This window comes from Myotis myotis, unplaced genomic scaffold, assembly GCF_014108235.1.
Source record: "Myotis myotis isolate mMyoMyo1 unplaced genomic scaffold, mMyoMyo1.p scaffold_m19_p_5, whole genome shotgun sequence".
In the NCBI taxonomy this organism is placed as follows: domain Eukaryota; kingdom Metazoa; phylum Chordata; class Mammalia; order Chiroptera; family Vespertilionidae; genus Myotis; species Myotis myotis.
This window is the reverse complement of record NW_023416357.1, coordinates 102,865,070-102,880,088: the sequence shown is the minus strand read 5'-3', so window position 1 is coordinate 102,880,088 and position 15,019 is coordinate 102,865,070. Positions and strand designations below refer to the sequence as shown.

Genomic DNA, 15,019 nt, shown 5'->3' with positions numbered 1-15,019 from the left:
AAAATGAGACCGTCATTAGTCACTCATTTTCTTCCCCGCTTACTTTTTCGGATCACTACTTGCCATTTGGTGTATTGCTCATGTCCTTTATTTTCTCACTTGATATGCGAGAAGGAACTTAATCTGCTTCATTCTCTTCCCTGGAAGAGTGCTTGCTGCACGCATTTAATGATTGTATGTTGGATGAATAACTGTTTCCCAGATGTTTCCACAAGGACATACAGCCAGCGATTTTCAACCGGTGTGCCGCAAGAATTTTTAAAACATGCAATACCTGACCTTTTCCCCCTTAGATCAGTGGTTCTCAACCTTGGCTGCACATTAGAATCACCTGGGAATCTTTAAAATCCTGGAATCAGGATTTTAAAAAGCTCAGAAATCAGGATTTTAAAAAGATTCCCAGGTGATTCTAATGTGCAGCCAAGGTTGAGAACCACTGCCTTAGATTGTCAAATAAAACAAATGGCAACAGCCAATACAATAGCATCCGGCGTGAAAGAATCAAAATTATACCCGTTTTTGTCAGATCGGCAAGTAATGTATTTTTTGGTGTGCTGCAGAGTTTTAGTAATTAGTGATGTGTACCACGAGATGAAAGAGGTTGAAAATCACTGGTCTGGGCTGAAATGGCAGGTTCTTGTGAAGTCTTCCCGGATCACTCCCGCAGGCTGCCACGCGCTCTGCCAGGACGGAAGGTACCCTGTCTGCGCTGTGCATTACGGCAGCTACTGCCTACAGGTGTGGCTGGTGCGACCAAGGAACTGACCTGCTCCTTTGGTTTGATTTCAGCTAACGTCCATAGCCACCTGTGGCTGGTGGTCACATGCTGAACGTGCGGCTCCTATGCCAGGACCCGGACTCACACCGCTACAGTCATGCATCCCCACACCAGCCCCGTTTCCCTGCTTCCCTGTCTGCAGGGCGTTTTCCTATCACGGTCGCACCCTGGAGCGCAGGGCCTGGCCTCGGGGACGGCCGGTGCTCCATGGAGCCGGTGTGGAGCGCGCACGCGTGGCGCCCGGGAGAGAACTGGCCTCGGGAGTTGAGCGCGGGCTGGAGATGACTCCGGGTAACGAGCACACGGAGGCAGAAGAAGGGCGCCCCCTCGCGCACTGCGGAACCCTGCTCCGAGCCAGGTCGGGGCGCGCGGCCCCACCCACAGGGTGACGCCGCCCCCCACTCCGGCCCCTGCGCCGCGCGGCACAGACCCCGCCCCCCGTCCGGCGCAGGCGCAGATGCGGCCGCCCGCTCCGCCCCTTCTGGCTTCCGGGCTTCGCGGATTCGTCGCGGTCGGTCAGCTGACCCACCAGCTCAAAGAAGTTCCGCGGCAGCTCTGCCCGGGCCCGGGAGCTCGTGCTCCGCGGCCGCGCGATGGGCCCAGCGTAGAGCTGGGTCTCGGCGACCCCAGTGAGTCGGCAGCGGGTGCACAGCGACGGCGCGGGGTCTGAGACCCCTGCCCTCTTCGAGGCCCTCCTCCCGGCCCGGAGACCCCTCCCACCCCACGAGGCCCTCCCGTCGCTCACGCCGCGAGGTGGGCTGCAGCCGCACGCTGGGTGGGGGCGCGGGACGGCTGATCGCTGCTGCTGGCCCGCATGCACTCTGCGTGCCGCCGCCCTCGTAGACCCGGCTGGGTCGGGGGGCACCAGGCTCTGGGGGACACCGTTGGGCCCCTAATACAGGCTTATCGAGAGGCTGGGTGCACTGGTAACAGACTGGCGCCTGCTTAATGGTACTTAGTCCTGCCGGGGCGCTCGACCCGAAATAAATACTACTCACAGACGGCGATGGTTTCAAAAAGAAAAAAGAAAAAAAAGGAGTTTGGCGAGTGGAAGTCCGAAGGGCATTGATGGGTTCCTCGAGACCAGGTCTCCCAACCTCAACACTGGTGACATTTGGTTTGGATAATCCTCTATTGTGGGGGCTGTGTATGTGGAATGTTTTACCAGCATCCCTGCCCCTGCCATCTCCAGCTACTGGCATGTGTCCCTGGACGGGTTGACCTACTGTAGAGGGGGTCATAGAGGGCCTCCGGTCCTGAAAAGGACTCTCGGTGAAAACAGTGAAAGAGGTGGGAGGGAGGGGATACTGCTGGGTGACAGAAGGGGTGAAGAGGAATGAGGTCCCCAGGAAGTTTGCTTAATAAGAGGCCAGAGGGTGGGAGATGCGTCCTTCTCCGAGACTGGGTCCCATGTGGGTGCCCACGGCTCCGTGCGCTTTCACATCCTTTCCTCTGAACAGGATGGATCCAGTGCCGTCTTCGGTCCGGCTCACTGTCCGGGAGGCTGTTCACACCCTTTCCTCTTCTGAGGATGGTGGCTGCATCTTCTCCACCCTGGGGTCCCTGAAGCGCTATCTTGGAGGAACGGAGAACCCGGCCCTCCCTGGGGAGCAGGAGGAGTTTGCCAGGGTCCACTTTTCAGCCGTTCTCAGATGTCTGGTCAGCAAGCTGAACCCGGACTGGCTGGGGCTGCTGCCCAATGGCCAGTTGGAGGAGTTGTGGGCCAGCTTCTTCCTGGAGGGCCCAGCTGACCAAGCCTTCCTGGTGCTGATGGAGGCCCTTGAGGACACGGCTGGGTGAGTGGGGCTGCGTCTCATTACGGGGTGGCTGGTCACATCCAAAGCATACGCATGGCCTGAAGGATTGCAAACCAATATAGCAGGGCACCTGAAAATCATACCTGGTTTGTGTTCATCTCTGCAACGAGGGTGTTCCAGTCCCTGCGGCTGAGGCAGTGGGTTAGCTCCAGACTGAAGTGTCAGGGGTGGCAGTGCATGGCCATCACCCTCTCCTTCACCCTGTGGCTCCCAGCTCTGCAGTGAGGCACCCAGGTGCCCCAGCAAGCTCCTGGGACCCCTCACTTGGGGGGCGGGGGGTCCTAGATTCCACATCAGAGCACAGGACAGTCCTTGTGGGGATGCCTGGTTGGAAAGTGGGGCTGCTGAAGACAGCAGGCACCGTATGAAAACCACGGCCAGGAGAGGGCGGTGGTGTCCAGTGTGATTCCAAGCGTAGGGGGCGGCACTGGGCCCAGCAGGTGCTTGTACCCTGCTGGCAATCTTAGCTACTTAGTGAGATTTAGATACTCTTCCTTTCAACGTATGTGGAGGGAATAGCGCCCGTTAAGTTGTTGGGATTACCTGTTTCATGACGGCTGTTGCTGCTCCCGTTGGCCGAGGATGCTGCGGATGGAGGAGGTTGGGGTTCCGCCCCTCACACCTGCTCTTGGTTCAGTCCCAGTTTCCGTCTGATGAAGATGGCAAGGCTGCTGGCCGGGTTCCTGAAGGCGGGCAGGATGGCTGCAGTCATGGAGGGGCAGTGTCGGCAGCAGGCGGAGCTGGCCTTTCCTCGGCTCCAGGAGGCGCTCCTAATCAAGGTGGTGGGCTTGCCCGACCGCCTGGGCAACTGCCTGCAGCAGGAGAACCTGGCTGAGTTCTTCCCTCAGAGCTACTTTCCTCTGCTCGGGGAGGAGGCCGTGCGGGTGCTGCAGGCGGTCGTGGACTCTCTCCGAGGTGAGCCCGCCCCCCTCCCAAAGTGACCCTCTTCCAGCCATTCTCTTGATCTGCTGTCCCCTTCATCTCCCTGGCATCTGGGCACTTTTCCGTCGCTGGGTGGTGCTGTTGGTGGGTCAGCCGTTGTCTCCTGTTTGGGGTGGCAATGACCCACATCCTGAAGTTTTACCCACTTCGTGGCTGTTGACCTTGGAGGTGGAGCTGACTATTTTTTTAAAATATATTTTTATTGATTTCAGAGAGAAGGGAGAGGGGTAGAGAGATAGAAACATCAGTGATGAGAGAGAATCATTGATTGGCTGCCTCCTGCCCACCCCCCACTGGGATCAAGCCTGCAGTCTGGGCATGTGCCCTTGACCAGAATCAAACCTGGGACCCTTCAGTCCGCAGGCCGACGCTCTACCCACCGAGCCAAACCGGCCAGGACATGGAGCTGACTTTTGATTTCTTCAGTTCCTGGGTGGACATTGGAGAAGTCAGCCAGATGGGGCTGCTCACTGCTGGGCCCTTAGTGTCGATGGGAACATCTGAAAACTGTTCTTACTGTGGCAGGGCTTGTCTGACGTGGCCATTGACGAGGGCCTGCTTGTCCTTGTTAGCTTGCGGCTCTCACTGTCTTTGTCACTGGCCATCTTGGCTGCCTGGAGGGGCACTGTGGGAGCGGCTTCTTATTCACCCCCTCATCACAAAGTCTTTGAAGCGTCATTTGTGGGGTCAGGTGTCTCGCATGGGCGTGCCCAGTGCTCCAGCAGCTGAGGTGGTGGAGCTGGTGCCACGTCAGGTGCTGCTCAAGGCCCTTCACGCGTGTTGCTTCGTGGAGTCCCAGGACTGTCCTTGAAGGAGGCAGCATCACTGTCTAGGGGGAGGGACCACAGGGAGGTGAGGCTCTTACCTTGCCAGGCCTCCCAGCCCCACTGCCTTTTATTGGGTGATGCCCTGGGATGTTCTGAAGGTGCCCAGAATGTCTAGTCTACTTCACCGGCAGGGGCTGTGCGGGCGCCCCTCTCTAGATCACAAACTCCGAATTCCTGTCGTTCCTACTGTGCGTGGGTCCCGCCTGAAACCTGGTCGGCTCCACCATCCTGGCTCTGCTTGTGGAGCCGGTATGGCCCACCCTCTCCTGGTTCCTGTGTCCTTGTTTCCTCCCTTCCCCACTCTGGGCGGCTTAGAGCCCGACCTGTGTCTGTGAGTAGCTGACCGCCTTGGCCAGGCCCCTCTCGTGCTTCTCCTGGTGCTACCACACTCGTCCCTACTTCGGAGGATCATTGTGACAATTAAGTGATCAAATGTGTGTAACGGTTTTTAAACAGTTATTATTGTTGGCTCTTCAAGTTAGAACAGACCTATTATGATTATGGTTGGTTGCTGCGGTTCTCAACCTGTGGGTCGCGACCCTTTCACAGGGGTCGCCTGAGACCATTGGAAAACACATATATAATATAATTACATATTGTTTTTGTGATGAATCACTATGCTTTAATTATGTTCAATTTGTAACAATGAAATTGGGGGTCACCACAACATGAGGAACTGTATTAAAGGGTCGCGGCAGGAGGAAGGTTGAGAACCACTGGTTTAGAGTGAATGAATTGGCATTTTTATGACACGGAGTCCGCCTGCCCAGGAATGAGGTCTGGCCCCACTTGTCAGGTATTCTTCGATAGCCTTGCCATAGCCCTCCTTTAAAATCTCCTTTTCCTTCCTGTCTTAGGCGGCTTAGACTGCTCTGTCTCCTTTGTGTCTCAGGTCGTGGGGAAAGCCTGTGTCTACGGGAGGCAGAGTGAGTGTTTCCTGTCCGGGGAGAAGCTACAGCGTGTTCTGGCCCCCTCCCCCTTCCTCTTGGTGGCTGTCCTGTGGGTGGGGGGGCATTTTTCCCTGGCAGAGGGTCAGAGCATGGCTGTGTGTCCTGAAACAGCAGCGGTCCCCTTGCCTGGGCTTGGTCGTGGGTGGGCTGATGCCAGCTGTCGTGGGCTCCTTGGTGGGGGCTTGGCTATGCAGCCGGTGGGCCTGTGGGCTGCGGATACTGGATGCCCCATGGCCCTGTTGGCTTTTCCGCAGAGGAGATCCTGGGTGTGCTGGTGCCCCGGCTGACAGCACTCACCCAGGGCAGCTGCCTCTGGCAGCGGGTCTGCTGGCGCCTGGTAGAATGCGTGCCCGACCGGGCCATGGAGGCCGTGCTGACAGGGCTTGTGGAGACTGCCCCTGGGTAAGAACCAAGGTCCCCTCCCACTGTAAATGCTTCTCTTCCAAGAAGGCAGAAGGTGGGGTCCAGGTGACACCTTACCTGCCATCCCTGTGTAGGTAGTCAGTTTCTGGTCCCTCATAGGGAAGGCTGGCACCCCTGCTCTAGGTGAAGTATTTAACCTGCGATGCAGTCAGATGCGTTGAGGTGCTGGGCTCTCCTGGTTTCCGTGTTGATCAGGAAGAGGGAGAATCAGGATCCACTCGGAGCTGAAACACCCCCGGGCTCCCTGGGGTTAGAGCAGAGCCCAGGATCCAGCCCCATGTGTTGAGATCCCCTCCCCCCTCACCTGTGCCTCACAGGCCTCAAGTTCTCGCTCGACTGTTGGGGAACCTGGTTTTGAAGAGTAAGAAGGCCCGGTTTGTGATGACCCAGAAGCTTCTGTTCCTGCAGTACCGATACCCGGTGAGAGTGCCGCAAGGTGGGCGCGGGCCGCCTCCGGCCCCAGGGAAATGACTGTAGCAAGTGTAGCGGGAACAGTGCTCATTTCTGGGAAATGCCCGTCCTTAGCCCAAACCCGTTCCTGCTCTGGGACTCCTGCACAGACAGCCCTTGGCTCCCTGGGCAACTCTGGCCAGGCAGGCGGCAGGCGGTGGTATCTGCCTGGCAGACGGTGACGAGATGCCCGGCTTCCTTTGCAGACACCTGTGCTGCAGAGCCTGCTGGGGTACCTGGCCATGGACAGCCAACGGCGCCCACTCCTCGTACAGGCAAGTCCTGTCGGGCCCTCAGTCCCTGCAGCGTCCCAGGGCCGCCGACTGGTGGGACGAGGAGGGAGCCTCCTGCCTGGGTGGAGGGGAGGCTGGGGCTGTCTGACCAGGCCGGGGTTGTGCTGCCCACCAGGCGCTGAAGGAGCTCATGGAGACGTGGGGCAGCAGCAGCGCCATCCGCCACGCACCCCTGGCCCAGCAGTGCTATGTCAGCAAAGCTGTCTTAATCTGCTTGGCACACCTGGGGGACGCTGAGCTCCAGGACAGCCAGGACGGTGAGCAGGTGGCACGGGCACCCTGTCCCCATTGCCCCCTTCCCCACGGCACATTCAGCATGTATGCGTTGGTTTCCCCAGAGCTGCTGGCCAGCCTAATGGCAGGAGTGAAGTGCCGCCTGGACAGCAGTTTACCAGCTGTGCGCCGCCTGGGCATGGTCGTGGCCGAGGTGGCCAGTGCCCGGATCCACCCTGAGGGGCCTCCCCTGAAGTTCCAGGTGAGTGAGGGCTGTGCCCACATGGTCTCCCCAAGCTGCTGTCGCTCCAGCCTCGATGTTACCTCACCTTCCTGGGTCTCATGGAGCTCATGGAGCATCTCTGTTAGTGCGGACTCGGCCTTGGTGGCCCTCCCGGGGGTTCACAGCTTAGAGGGAGTAGAGGTATTGCCCCTCAGCTGGGCCCGAGCAGGCCCCCCAGGGGATCCATGGGTGTTTAACTCTCAGGTCATCCTAGGCATCCCCTCCTCGCCATCCACTGAGCCCTCAGGGCATTGCCACGTTTACTGTGTCCTGGGGGATTCTCATTCTTGGCTCCCTCAGGATGGGGGGGCCCTCTGGCCTTCAGTACACCCAGTGCTGCCCTCTGCAAGGTGGAGGCTTGGAAGGTTGCTCTTGGAAGGCTGTGGCTGTCAGAGGCTGGACCAGGGCTGCAGCGGGAGGGCCTTGGAGGGGCCCTGGCTCTGCTGCTCCTGCCAGACCCATCCCAGCTGACTCCAGATCTTTCCTGTTGCAGTATGAAGAGGATGAACTGACCTGCGAGATGCTGGCCTTGGCCACCCCACAGCCCGCTGCGGACAGCCCCTCGGAGGCGGGGTGAGTTCCTCCCACCCGGGGGGCTGGCCACGGTGGGCCGGGTGGGCAGCTTCTGCACGCGCTGGGACTCTGTCTTGTCATCCTGGACCCACGTTGCCGAGACAGCAGCTCAGTAGACTAGGGTTGGGGTGGAAGGAGTGTTTCCTTGGGAAGCATAGGTTCTGGGACCAGAAACTTGTGAGTTTGTCCCTGAAGGGTTCCTCCTTGTTTCCCAAAAGCTCACCTGTCGCTCCAGTCACTGCAGAGACCCCTGACAGACAGACTGTAGAGGGTGGAGTCCCGCAGGTGCGGCCACAGGGCTCTGACTCTGAGCTTGACAGGTAGGACGGAGATCTCGGGGAGAGGGCGGTGCAGGGAAGGCACTGAGGCCTGGGACAACCCCATGCTGGTGTCAGAGCCACGAGGTGAACTCGAGGGGTGATGGGCTCGTCTCAAAACGATGGGTCAGCCTACAGCACCGGACTGGCTCTGAGCTCTCTCCAGTCTTTCGCCCAGTATGAGAACCAGCATGGAGGGCCTCAGCGTCACTGTAGCCTTACCCTGTCAGTCGTTCTTGAAGCTTCAGGGACTGGGAGGTGAATTCTTATGTTTTATTATTTACTTATTTATTTGTGTATGTATGTATTTATGTTAATCCTCACCCGAGGGTATTTTTTCATTGGTGTTTAGGGAGAGTAGAAGAGAGAGGGAAAGAGAGAGAAACATTAATGTGAGAGAAACACATTGATTGGTTGCTTCCTGCACAAGCCCTGACCAGGGCCTAGGCCGGGGTGGAGCCTGAAACCAAGGTGCGTGCCCTTGACCAGAGTCCAACCTGGACCCCTTGGTCCACAGGACGATGCTCTATCCACTGAGCCAAACCAGCGAGGGCTATTTTTTAAGTACTCATTGGTTGCTTCTAATATATGTCCTGACTGGAGATCAAACCCACAACCTTGGCATGTCGGGACATCAGGATGACGCTCTAACCAATTGGCCTACCTGGCCAGGGCCTGGGACATGAATTTTGGTGACTCAGGAGCTTGTCCTGTTGGTGGAGGGTGCCCAGCCTCAGCTCTCAGGCACTCCCTCCTGCCTGCTTTCTGCTCCTGGGTGACCAGCAGGCTCCTCATGTCTGTGATTCTTCCACAGCGATGATGAATTTGTTCCCTATGACATGTCGGGGGACCAAGAGCTGAAGAGTGGCAAGGTGCCCATGTACGTCCGGGACTGCATGGAAGGTGGGCCTCTCCACATGGCATGGGTCCCTGCTGAGTGCCCTGTGGCAAGGCCCCAACCCCAAGCACAGCCCTGCCCTGGGATGGTTGGTCCATGGGATCTGTTCATGTTCTGGGGGTTCACCTGCCTTCTGCCCAGCGCCCAGACCCTGGCTGCTGGCTCTGCTGTGGTCAAGGTCAGGGCCAAGGAATGATGGAGGCCTGTTTTGGTTCAGCCCTGACCACATCCGAGGACTGGGAGCGCTGGGAGGCAGCCCTGCGGGCCCTTGAGGGGCTGGTCGTCAGGAACCCGGCTGCCACTCGGGAGGTGAGCAGGTAGAGGGACTGGGCCGGCAGGGTCATGGGAGTGAGCAGTGCCCTCGGAGCCTGGTGTGGCTCGTGTTGTATGTTTCGTTGGCTCTCTGTCCCCTTAGGAGGCCTGTGTCTGGGGCCTCTGCTGGGATGGGAGGTGGAGAACAGGGTCCCAGGCTGTCCAAGAGGTGTCCCTTCCATTGTAGAGAAACGGAACACTGTGGGGGACCTGGGGCAGGCCCGGGGGCTGAAGGCGCCCTGACCTGTTCGCAGGTGAGTGTGGAGCTAGCGCAGGTGCTCCTGCACCTGGAGGAGAAGACGAGCGTGGCGGGATTTGAGGGGCTGCGCCAGAGAGCCCTGGTGGCCGTCACCGTCACAGACCCGGCCCGGGTGAGTCCCGCTGGCTATGGGGTGCCAGGGTTGTGCCCCCCCAGCTAGTGTCTGCGTGGGGGCCCTACCTCTGGAGTTGTGATCCACTGCGACCTCTCATCTGCCTGGCTCAGGTGGCGGAGTATCTGACCTCACAGTTCTACGCCATCAACTACAGCCTCCGGCAGCGCATGGACATCCTGGACGTGAGTGCCCTGGGGCCCCTGTCCCACTTGTCAGGCCCAAGCTGCCCTCATGGGAGGGGCCAGGCCTGGTGCAACGCCAGGGAGCTGGTGTTTGCCAAAATCTACCTGGGCAGAGCCAGAGGCCTCCTGAGTACCTGTCACTGGACCTGAGCCTGAGACCAGCATCTGTGTGATCTGCTGCAGTGTGGATGCGTTGGGAAGTAGTTTTCCTAAGTGAAATAAGCGAGACACAACACAGATACTGTATGATTACACATACATGAGATCTTAAGGAGTTAAAGTCTTAGACAAAGTAGATGGTGGGTGCCGTGGGCTGAGGGAGGGGGCGAGTTAGTGTTTAATGGGGACAGAGGGTCATTTTGGGAGGCTGAACCAGTTCTGGAGGTGGCTGGTGGTGATGGTTGCACAGCAGCGTGCAGGTACTTAATGTCACTGAACGACGCACTTAACGCTGATTAAGATGCTACGTGTTATGTAGAGCAGCGTCGCCAACCGGTGGTCTGCGGGCCACTGGTGATCCATGAGTTCTGAAAGGTTGGCGACCGCTGATGTAGAGTAAAGCAAAGACTAAGGCAACACAAAAAATACAGCATTTTGCTGTTTACAACTCAGTGGCATTTGGTACATTTGCAGTGTTGTATGTCTATCAGATCTGTCTGCTTTCAGAAAATCTTGCATCTCCCACAAGCACTTCCTCCCCTGTAACCACCAGTCCACTCTGTTCTCTGTGGATTTGCCTGTTCTGGGTGCTTCCTATAAGGGAAGTCGTACCGGTGGCCACCTAGGTCTGGCTTCTTCCACTCGTGTTTTCAGGGCCCACCCACATGTAGCTTCATTACCCTTTCCTGTGAGCTTTGGGAAGAGAAGTGGCCCTTGTGAGGGGAGTGAAGGCTCTGGCTGGTCTCCAGGGAGCATGCCCCCCTTCCCCTCCTGTCCCCCACAAAGCGAAGTGATTATGGGGTACGTGGCACTGACTTTCTAGGGGGTTTCCTGAAGCTCCCCCTCGACGCAAGAGCTGCTGGTGCTAACGGGACACTCGGTTTACCTTGAGCTAGAAATCCTTCCCCAGATCGACAGCGGCTGCCCGGGGTCTCTCCCCTTTAGGTCCTGGCTCTGGCAGCCCAGGAGCTGTCTCGGCCCGGGCGCCTCAGGAGGACTTCCCAGTGTGGCTCCCCGGGCCCCACCTGCCCGCCCAGCTGCGTCGCGGCTCCCACCTGGCGGGCTGTGGTGGACGAGAGGATCAGAAGGAAGACCCGGCGGTTCTCAAAGGTCAGCCAGGACTCGGGTCGGGTCCTCGTGGGTGGGGGCTTTGGGCAGGCTGGAGGCCCGGTCTGCATGGACGGGGTGGCTGCAGTGCTGGTGTTCTGTGAAAGGAGAGTTTTGGGCACAAACGGAAGGACGTGACATGCTGTAGGGCATCAAACTGAACTGGTTTTAAGACATGGATGCAGAGTTAGGTATGAAAAAAGGGCCCAGGAATCCTGTCAGCAGCAGATGACCTGGTCTGGGCTGTGTTGGGGGTCTGCCTAGGCTAGGCTGATCTTGCCCCCCAGGGACATTTGGCCATGTCTGGAGACATTCTTTTTTTAAAAAAATATATTTTTTGTTGATTTCAGAGAGGAAAGGAGAGGGGAGAGAGAGATAGAAACATCAATGATGAGAGAGAACCACTGATTGGCTGCCTCCTGCACACCCCCTACTAGGGATTGAGCCTGCAACCCAGGCATGTGCCTTTGACTGGAATTGAACCTGGGACCCTTCAGTCCTCAGGCCAACGCTCTATCAAGTGACCCAAACCAGCTGGGGCTGGCGACGTTCTTGGTTGTCATGGGGTTGGGTGCTACTGGCATACAGCCCGTAGGGCCCAGGGAGGCTGCATACTCTCCCATGGCACACAGGGCGGCCCCCCCAGGAGAGTGTCCTGCACGGGGAGGGGAGGCCGTGCTCCACACCCATGTGGCTCCCTGTGTGTTTGGCAGGGCTCTTCCAGGCAGGGACCAGCTGGCAGCCCCAATGAATTCAACTCCGTGGCTGGCTACTTCTTCTTCCCCCTCATTCAGGGTTTTGACAGGTGAGTGGGAAGCCCGTGGTTTGGGGAATGAGCCCTGGATACCTCTGAGGACAGGCAGCTTCCCAGGGTGGGGCCCGAGGTGGGGCTTTAGGCAGCAGCAGGATCATGACTTGTGCTGTGGTCGTTCGGAGCTTAAAGTAAATGACGTGGCAAGGGCATTAGGAGTCACATTTTCTGTCACACTTCGGGTTTGTGCTGGGGCCAGAGCCTTGCTGTGCTGTCTCGATGCTGCAAGTGCTCTGCCCATCCCCCCTTTGCCTCCTTGTCCAGCCTCAGCCTGAGTGGGCTAGACGTCCCCTTGGCCACCGTCACACATGGAGTGATGCTCTGGTGATGGTGGGGAGGGCCGGGGACTGAGCCCTTCCCTTCAGGGACAGGGCTAGGCGGCTGCCTTCACTGCAAGGCCTGGGTGGGTGGCCTTGCTTCCCTCAAGTGCACGGCCCCTCCTTCCTGACCCAGGCCGGGGCTTGTGCCAGGCAGCCTTGCAGGGTGCCTGGGTGTCTGTCTAACACCTTCCCATGTGGCTCCAGGTCCCGTATGGGGATAGGCGGTGAGGAGCAGCATCCAGGGGACAGGGATGTCCATTGGCCCATGAGGTTGGGAAGTTGGCCAAGTGTTTGACCTGCGCCATTCACCTGATTCTGTGTTGTAGGCCTCTGGTGACCTTCGATCTTTTGGGAGATGACCAATTGGTTCTCGGGAGACTGGCCCACACCTTAGGGGCCCTGATGTACCTGGCTGTGAATACCGCGGTGAGCTGGGAGCTGCAGCTGACGGCCCCCGCCTTGCGTAGATTGTGTGCCAGCAGTTTGTTCTTCCCGTGGTCCACACCTTGGCCCTAGGGACAGGAGTGTTTGCACCTGAGGAAAGTGGCCAAGGTGGGGACTGCTGGGTGCCAGGACTCATGCCCATTGGCCTCTGCTGTTTCAGGTGGCGGTGTCAATGGGCAAGGCTCTGCTGGAGTTTGTGTGGGCCCTTCGCTTCCATGGTGACACGTGAGTGGCCAGGGACTGAGGGCAGTGACCCCACGTGGACACGGGTGGGCTCTGAATCCTAGAAAGTGGAAATTGGGCAGCTGATGGCGACTCCTAGGGGTGGCCAAGAGGCAGCTTGGCCCTGCAGTAAGAAGGAAGAGGGCTAGGCGGGGCCAGGCATGCTTTGTGGCCGGCATGGCTGCTGTGCTCGGAGGAAAATCGGGGTCTCCCTGCCTAGCCTGTGGCTCCATTGGGGCTTAGCCCTCACCTTGCTCGGCAGCTACGTGCGCCGGGGCTTGCTGTCTGCCGTCTCCTCCGTCCTCCTCAGCGTCCCGGCTGAGCGGCTGCTCGAAGACCTACCAGATGAGCTGCTGGAAGCCCGGTCATGGCTGGCAGGTGAGCGCGGGGCCCCAGGCTGCAGTTGCAAGGTGGGCGGGAGGCCAGTGCAGCCTGGAGGGTGCCGGCGGCTGTCAGGGTGCAGGAAGCACCGTGGGGATCCTCAGAGCTGAGCGAGCCCCAGTCCACGGCTGTGTGTGTCCCCCAGTGTGGGGATTGGAACGTGGCCATTGTTGGGTCACTCTGGGGAGTCCTGCAGGGCACCTGAGAGAAGGCGCCCTGATGTGGGAGATGGCATCTGTATTCATTCTGGAAAATTCTCAGAAAGGTTAGAAGACTCCTAAAGTGAGCACTATGTACCCTCCCTAGATTCTCTGATTATTCGTGTTTTGACATATTTTGTCCCGATCCTCCTCTCCTACAAGCTCTTTTTAAGAAGTCTGTTGTATACTTACCTGGCGGGAGAGAGAACATGATCACGAAGGTGGTTTTCCCAGGGCGAGGCTTAGCCATTGCCCTCCGGATGTGCTGACCTCGGTGATTTCCCCAAATGTGGGGAACTCGACTGCATAATTTGTGGTAGCGGGGAAAACAAACAAAAAAAAGAAGTCTGTTGTGATGAGTATAACCGCCCACCTGTAGCCAGCTGAGCCGGCCTCAGAGCCCCCCCACCCCCACCCCCTCCAACTTCTACCCTCAGCACACGGCTGGGACTGGACCATTTAATCTGTGGCCACACTTGGGGGCCCAGTGATGCAAGGACGGCCTTTTTCTTTCTGCCAGATTCCGGGTCCCGCCCAGGGTCCTGAGCTGTCCTGCACCCCCAGCTCCTCCAGTCCACTGTCCCCAGTGTCTTTCGTCCTGTTGGTCGTGTGCAGAGCCCCTGTGTGGGTTTCTCTGATTATGTCTCATGTCACATGTCTGCACAGTTCTGGGCGGTGCCTGGGCTTTCTCGGGGTCTTGTGATGCAGGCGTGTGGCATCCAGCGACCCTCGTCCATGGTCTTGGGTGCAGGCTCCTTCCCTGGGGTGAGAGCTGCAAGCTTGGAGTGGCTTTGTGGAGGGGTGTGTTTAGCCTCCCCCTGCCTCCCCACCTGCTGGAGTTCCCAGCTTGGGTGGAGGGGAGCATTGCTCCTGCCAGGGACCCAGTGAAGGCCCTTTGCTGGCATCTAAGGTGCTGCTCTCACCGGGGACCTCAGCAAAGGGTCTGGTGCCTGAAGCCCAGGGCAGCTGGCCACGCCGGGCCCCATGGGGCCTCCTTCAGGAAGACTTAATGAAACACAACTGAAGAGGGCGGCTGCTCAGCACCATGTAATGCTGTGCTCTGGTGTGATTTCCTCCTTTGGCAGATGTGGCTGAGAAGGACCCGGATGAGGACTGCAGAATGCTGGCCGTGAAGGCACTGCTGCTGCTGGAGAAACTCAAAGACAAGCTCCTCCCACTGTCTCCTCCTTAGTCCCTGGGCACCATTCCCACTGGAAGAAGGAAGGCGGGGAGGGCCGAGCACAAGGCCCACGGAGCCAGGCTGTCGAGGGCTTTGTGGTGCAGCCCCTCGTGGGATGGGCTGTCACCTGGTCCTGAGCGTGCAGGCAGGAAGGCCCCGCCTGCGCTGTTTATAGCCCAGAAGGTCAGAGTGCTCAGCCAGGGCCTCTGGTACTGCCCCAACGACAGCACCCTGAACTCGGTGGGGGACTCCCGAGGAGCCGGCTCTGCAGGTGGCGGCAGGGGAGTGGGGGAGGGTGCTGCTGCTCAGGGCCTGGATGTGCTCCAGTGGGAGCTGCCAAGATCGGCAGAGCAGCGGGCTGCTGGGCCCCTGTGGGCTTCTTGGCATTGTGTCCTCAGCCCCCCACCTCACCTAATGGCAGGTTATGTTAAAAAAACAACAAAGAAGAATAAAAAGGAGCTACAGGTGCTCAAACCCACGCTTTGTGGTTGTCGTTGCTCGGACAGGGGCCCCGTGCCTACACAAGCCCTCTGCAGGGGAGACATGAAAACGTGGGGCAGGAA

General features: G+C 58.6%; 1 protein-coding gene and 1 non-coding gene across 3 annotated transcripts; both read left to right on the top strand.

Moving 5' to 3' along the window:
• Positions 1-1,291: 1,291 nt before the first annotated feature.
• On the top strand, positions 1,292-14,935 carry TELO2 (telomere maintenance 2). 2 transcript variants are annotated; one of them, XM_036308855.1, is made up of 21 exons: positions 1,292-1,531; positions 2,239-2,574; positions 3,233-3,510; positions 5,222-5,290; positions 5,569-5,716; positions 6,055-6,157; positions 6,394-6,462; positions 6,596-6,737; positions 6,819-6,955; positions 7,470-7,549; positions 7,768-7,869; positions 8,681-8,769; positions 8,982-9,073; positions 9,331-9,447; positions 9,561-9,632; positions 10,737-10,901; positions 11,612-11,703; positions 12,356-12,455; positions 12,634-12,698; positions 12,958-13,073; positions 14,362-14,935. In XM_036308855.1, exons 2-21 carry the CDS (start codon positions 2,240-2,242, stop codon positions 14,466-14,468), a joined length of 2,478 nt encoding a protein of 825 aa, XP_036164748.1. In that variant the 5' UTR covers positions 1,292-1,531; position 2,239; the 3' UTR covers positions 14,469-14,935. The 2 variants fall into 2 exon arrangements, with proteins under 2 accessions (XP_036164748.1, XP_036164749.1); XM_036308856.1 differs by lacking the exon at positions 1,292-1,531 and adding an exon at positions 1,602-1,885.
• On the top strand, positions 13,461-13,628 carry LOC118657182. The gene has a single exon (XR_004967910.1). It is a non-coding gene; the product is annotated as a U1 spliceosomal RNA (small nuclear RNA).
• Positions 14,936-15,019: the final 84 nt, after the last annotated feature.

What these genes read in the sequence shown, in the direction of transcription:
- TELO2 (XM_036308855.1), top strand. Translation starts at nt 2,240, where the DNA reads ATGGATCCAGTGCCGTCTTCGGTCCGGCTCACTGTCCGGGAGGCTGTT. An exon ending in GGCCTCCCCTGAAGTTCCAG is followed by an intron (nt 6,956 to 7,469) that starts GTGAGTGAGGGC and finishes TTCCTGTTGCAG; the next exon opens with TATGAAGAGGATGAACTGAC. An exon ending in AGACCCGGCGGTTCTCAAAG is followed by an intron (nt 10,902 to 11,611) that starts GTCAGCCAGGAC and finishes TGTGTTTGGCAG; the next exon opens with GGCTCTTCCAGGCAGGGACC.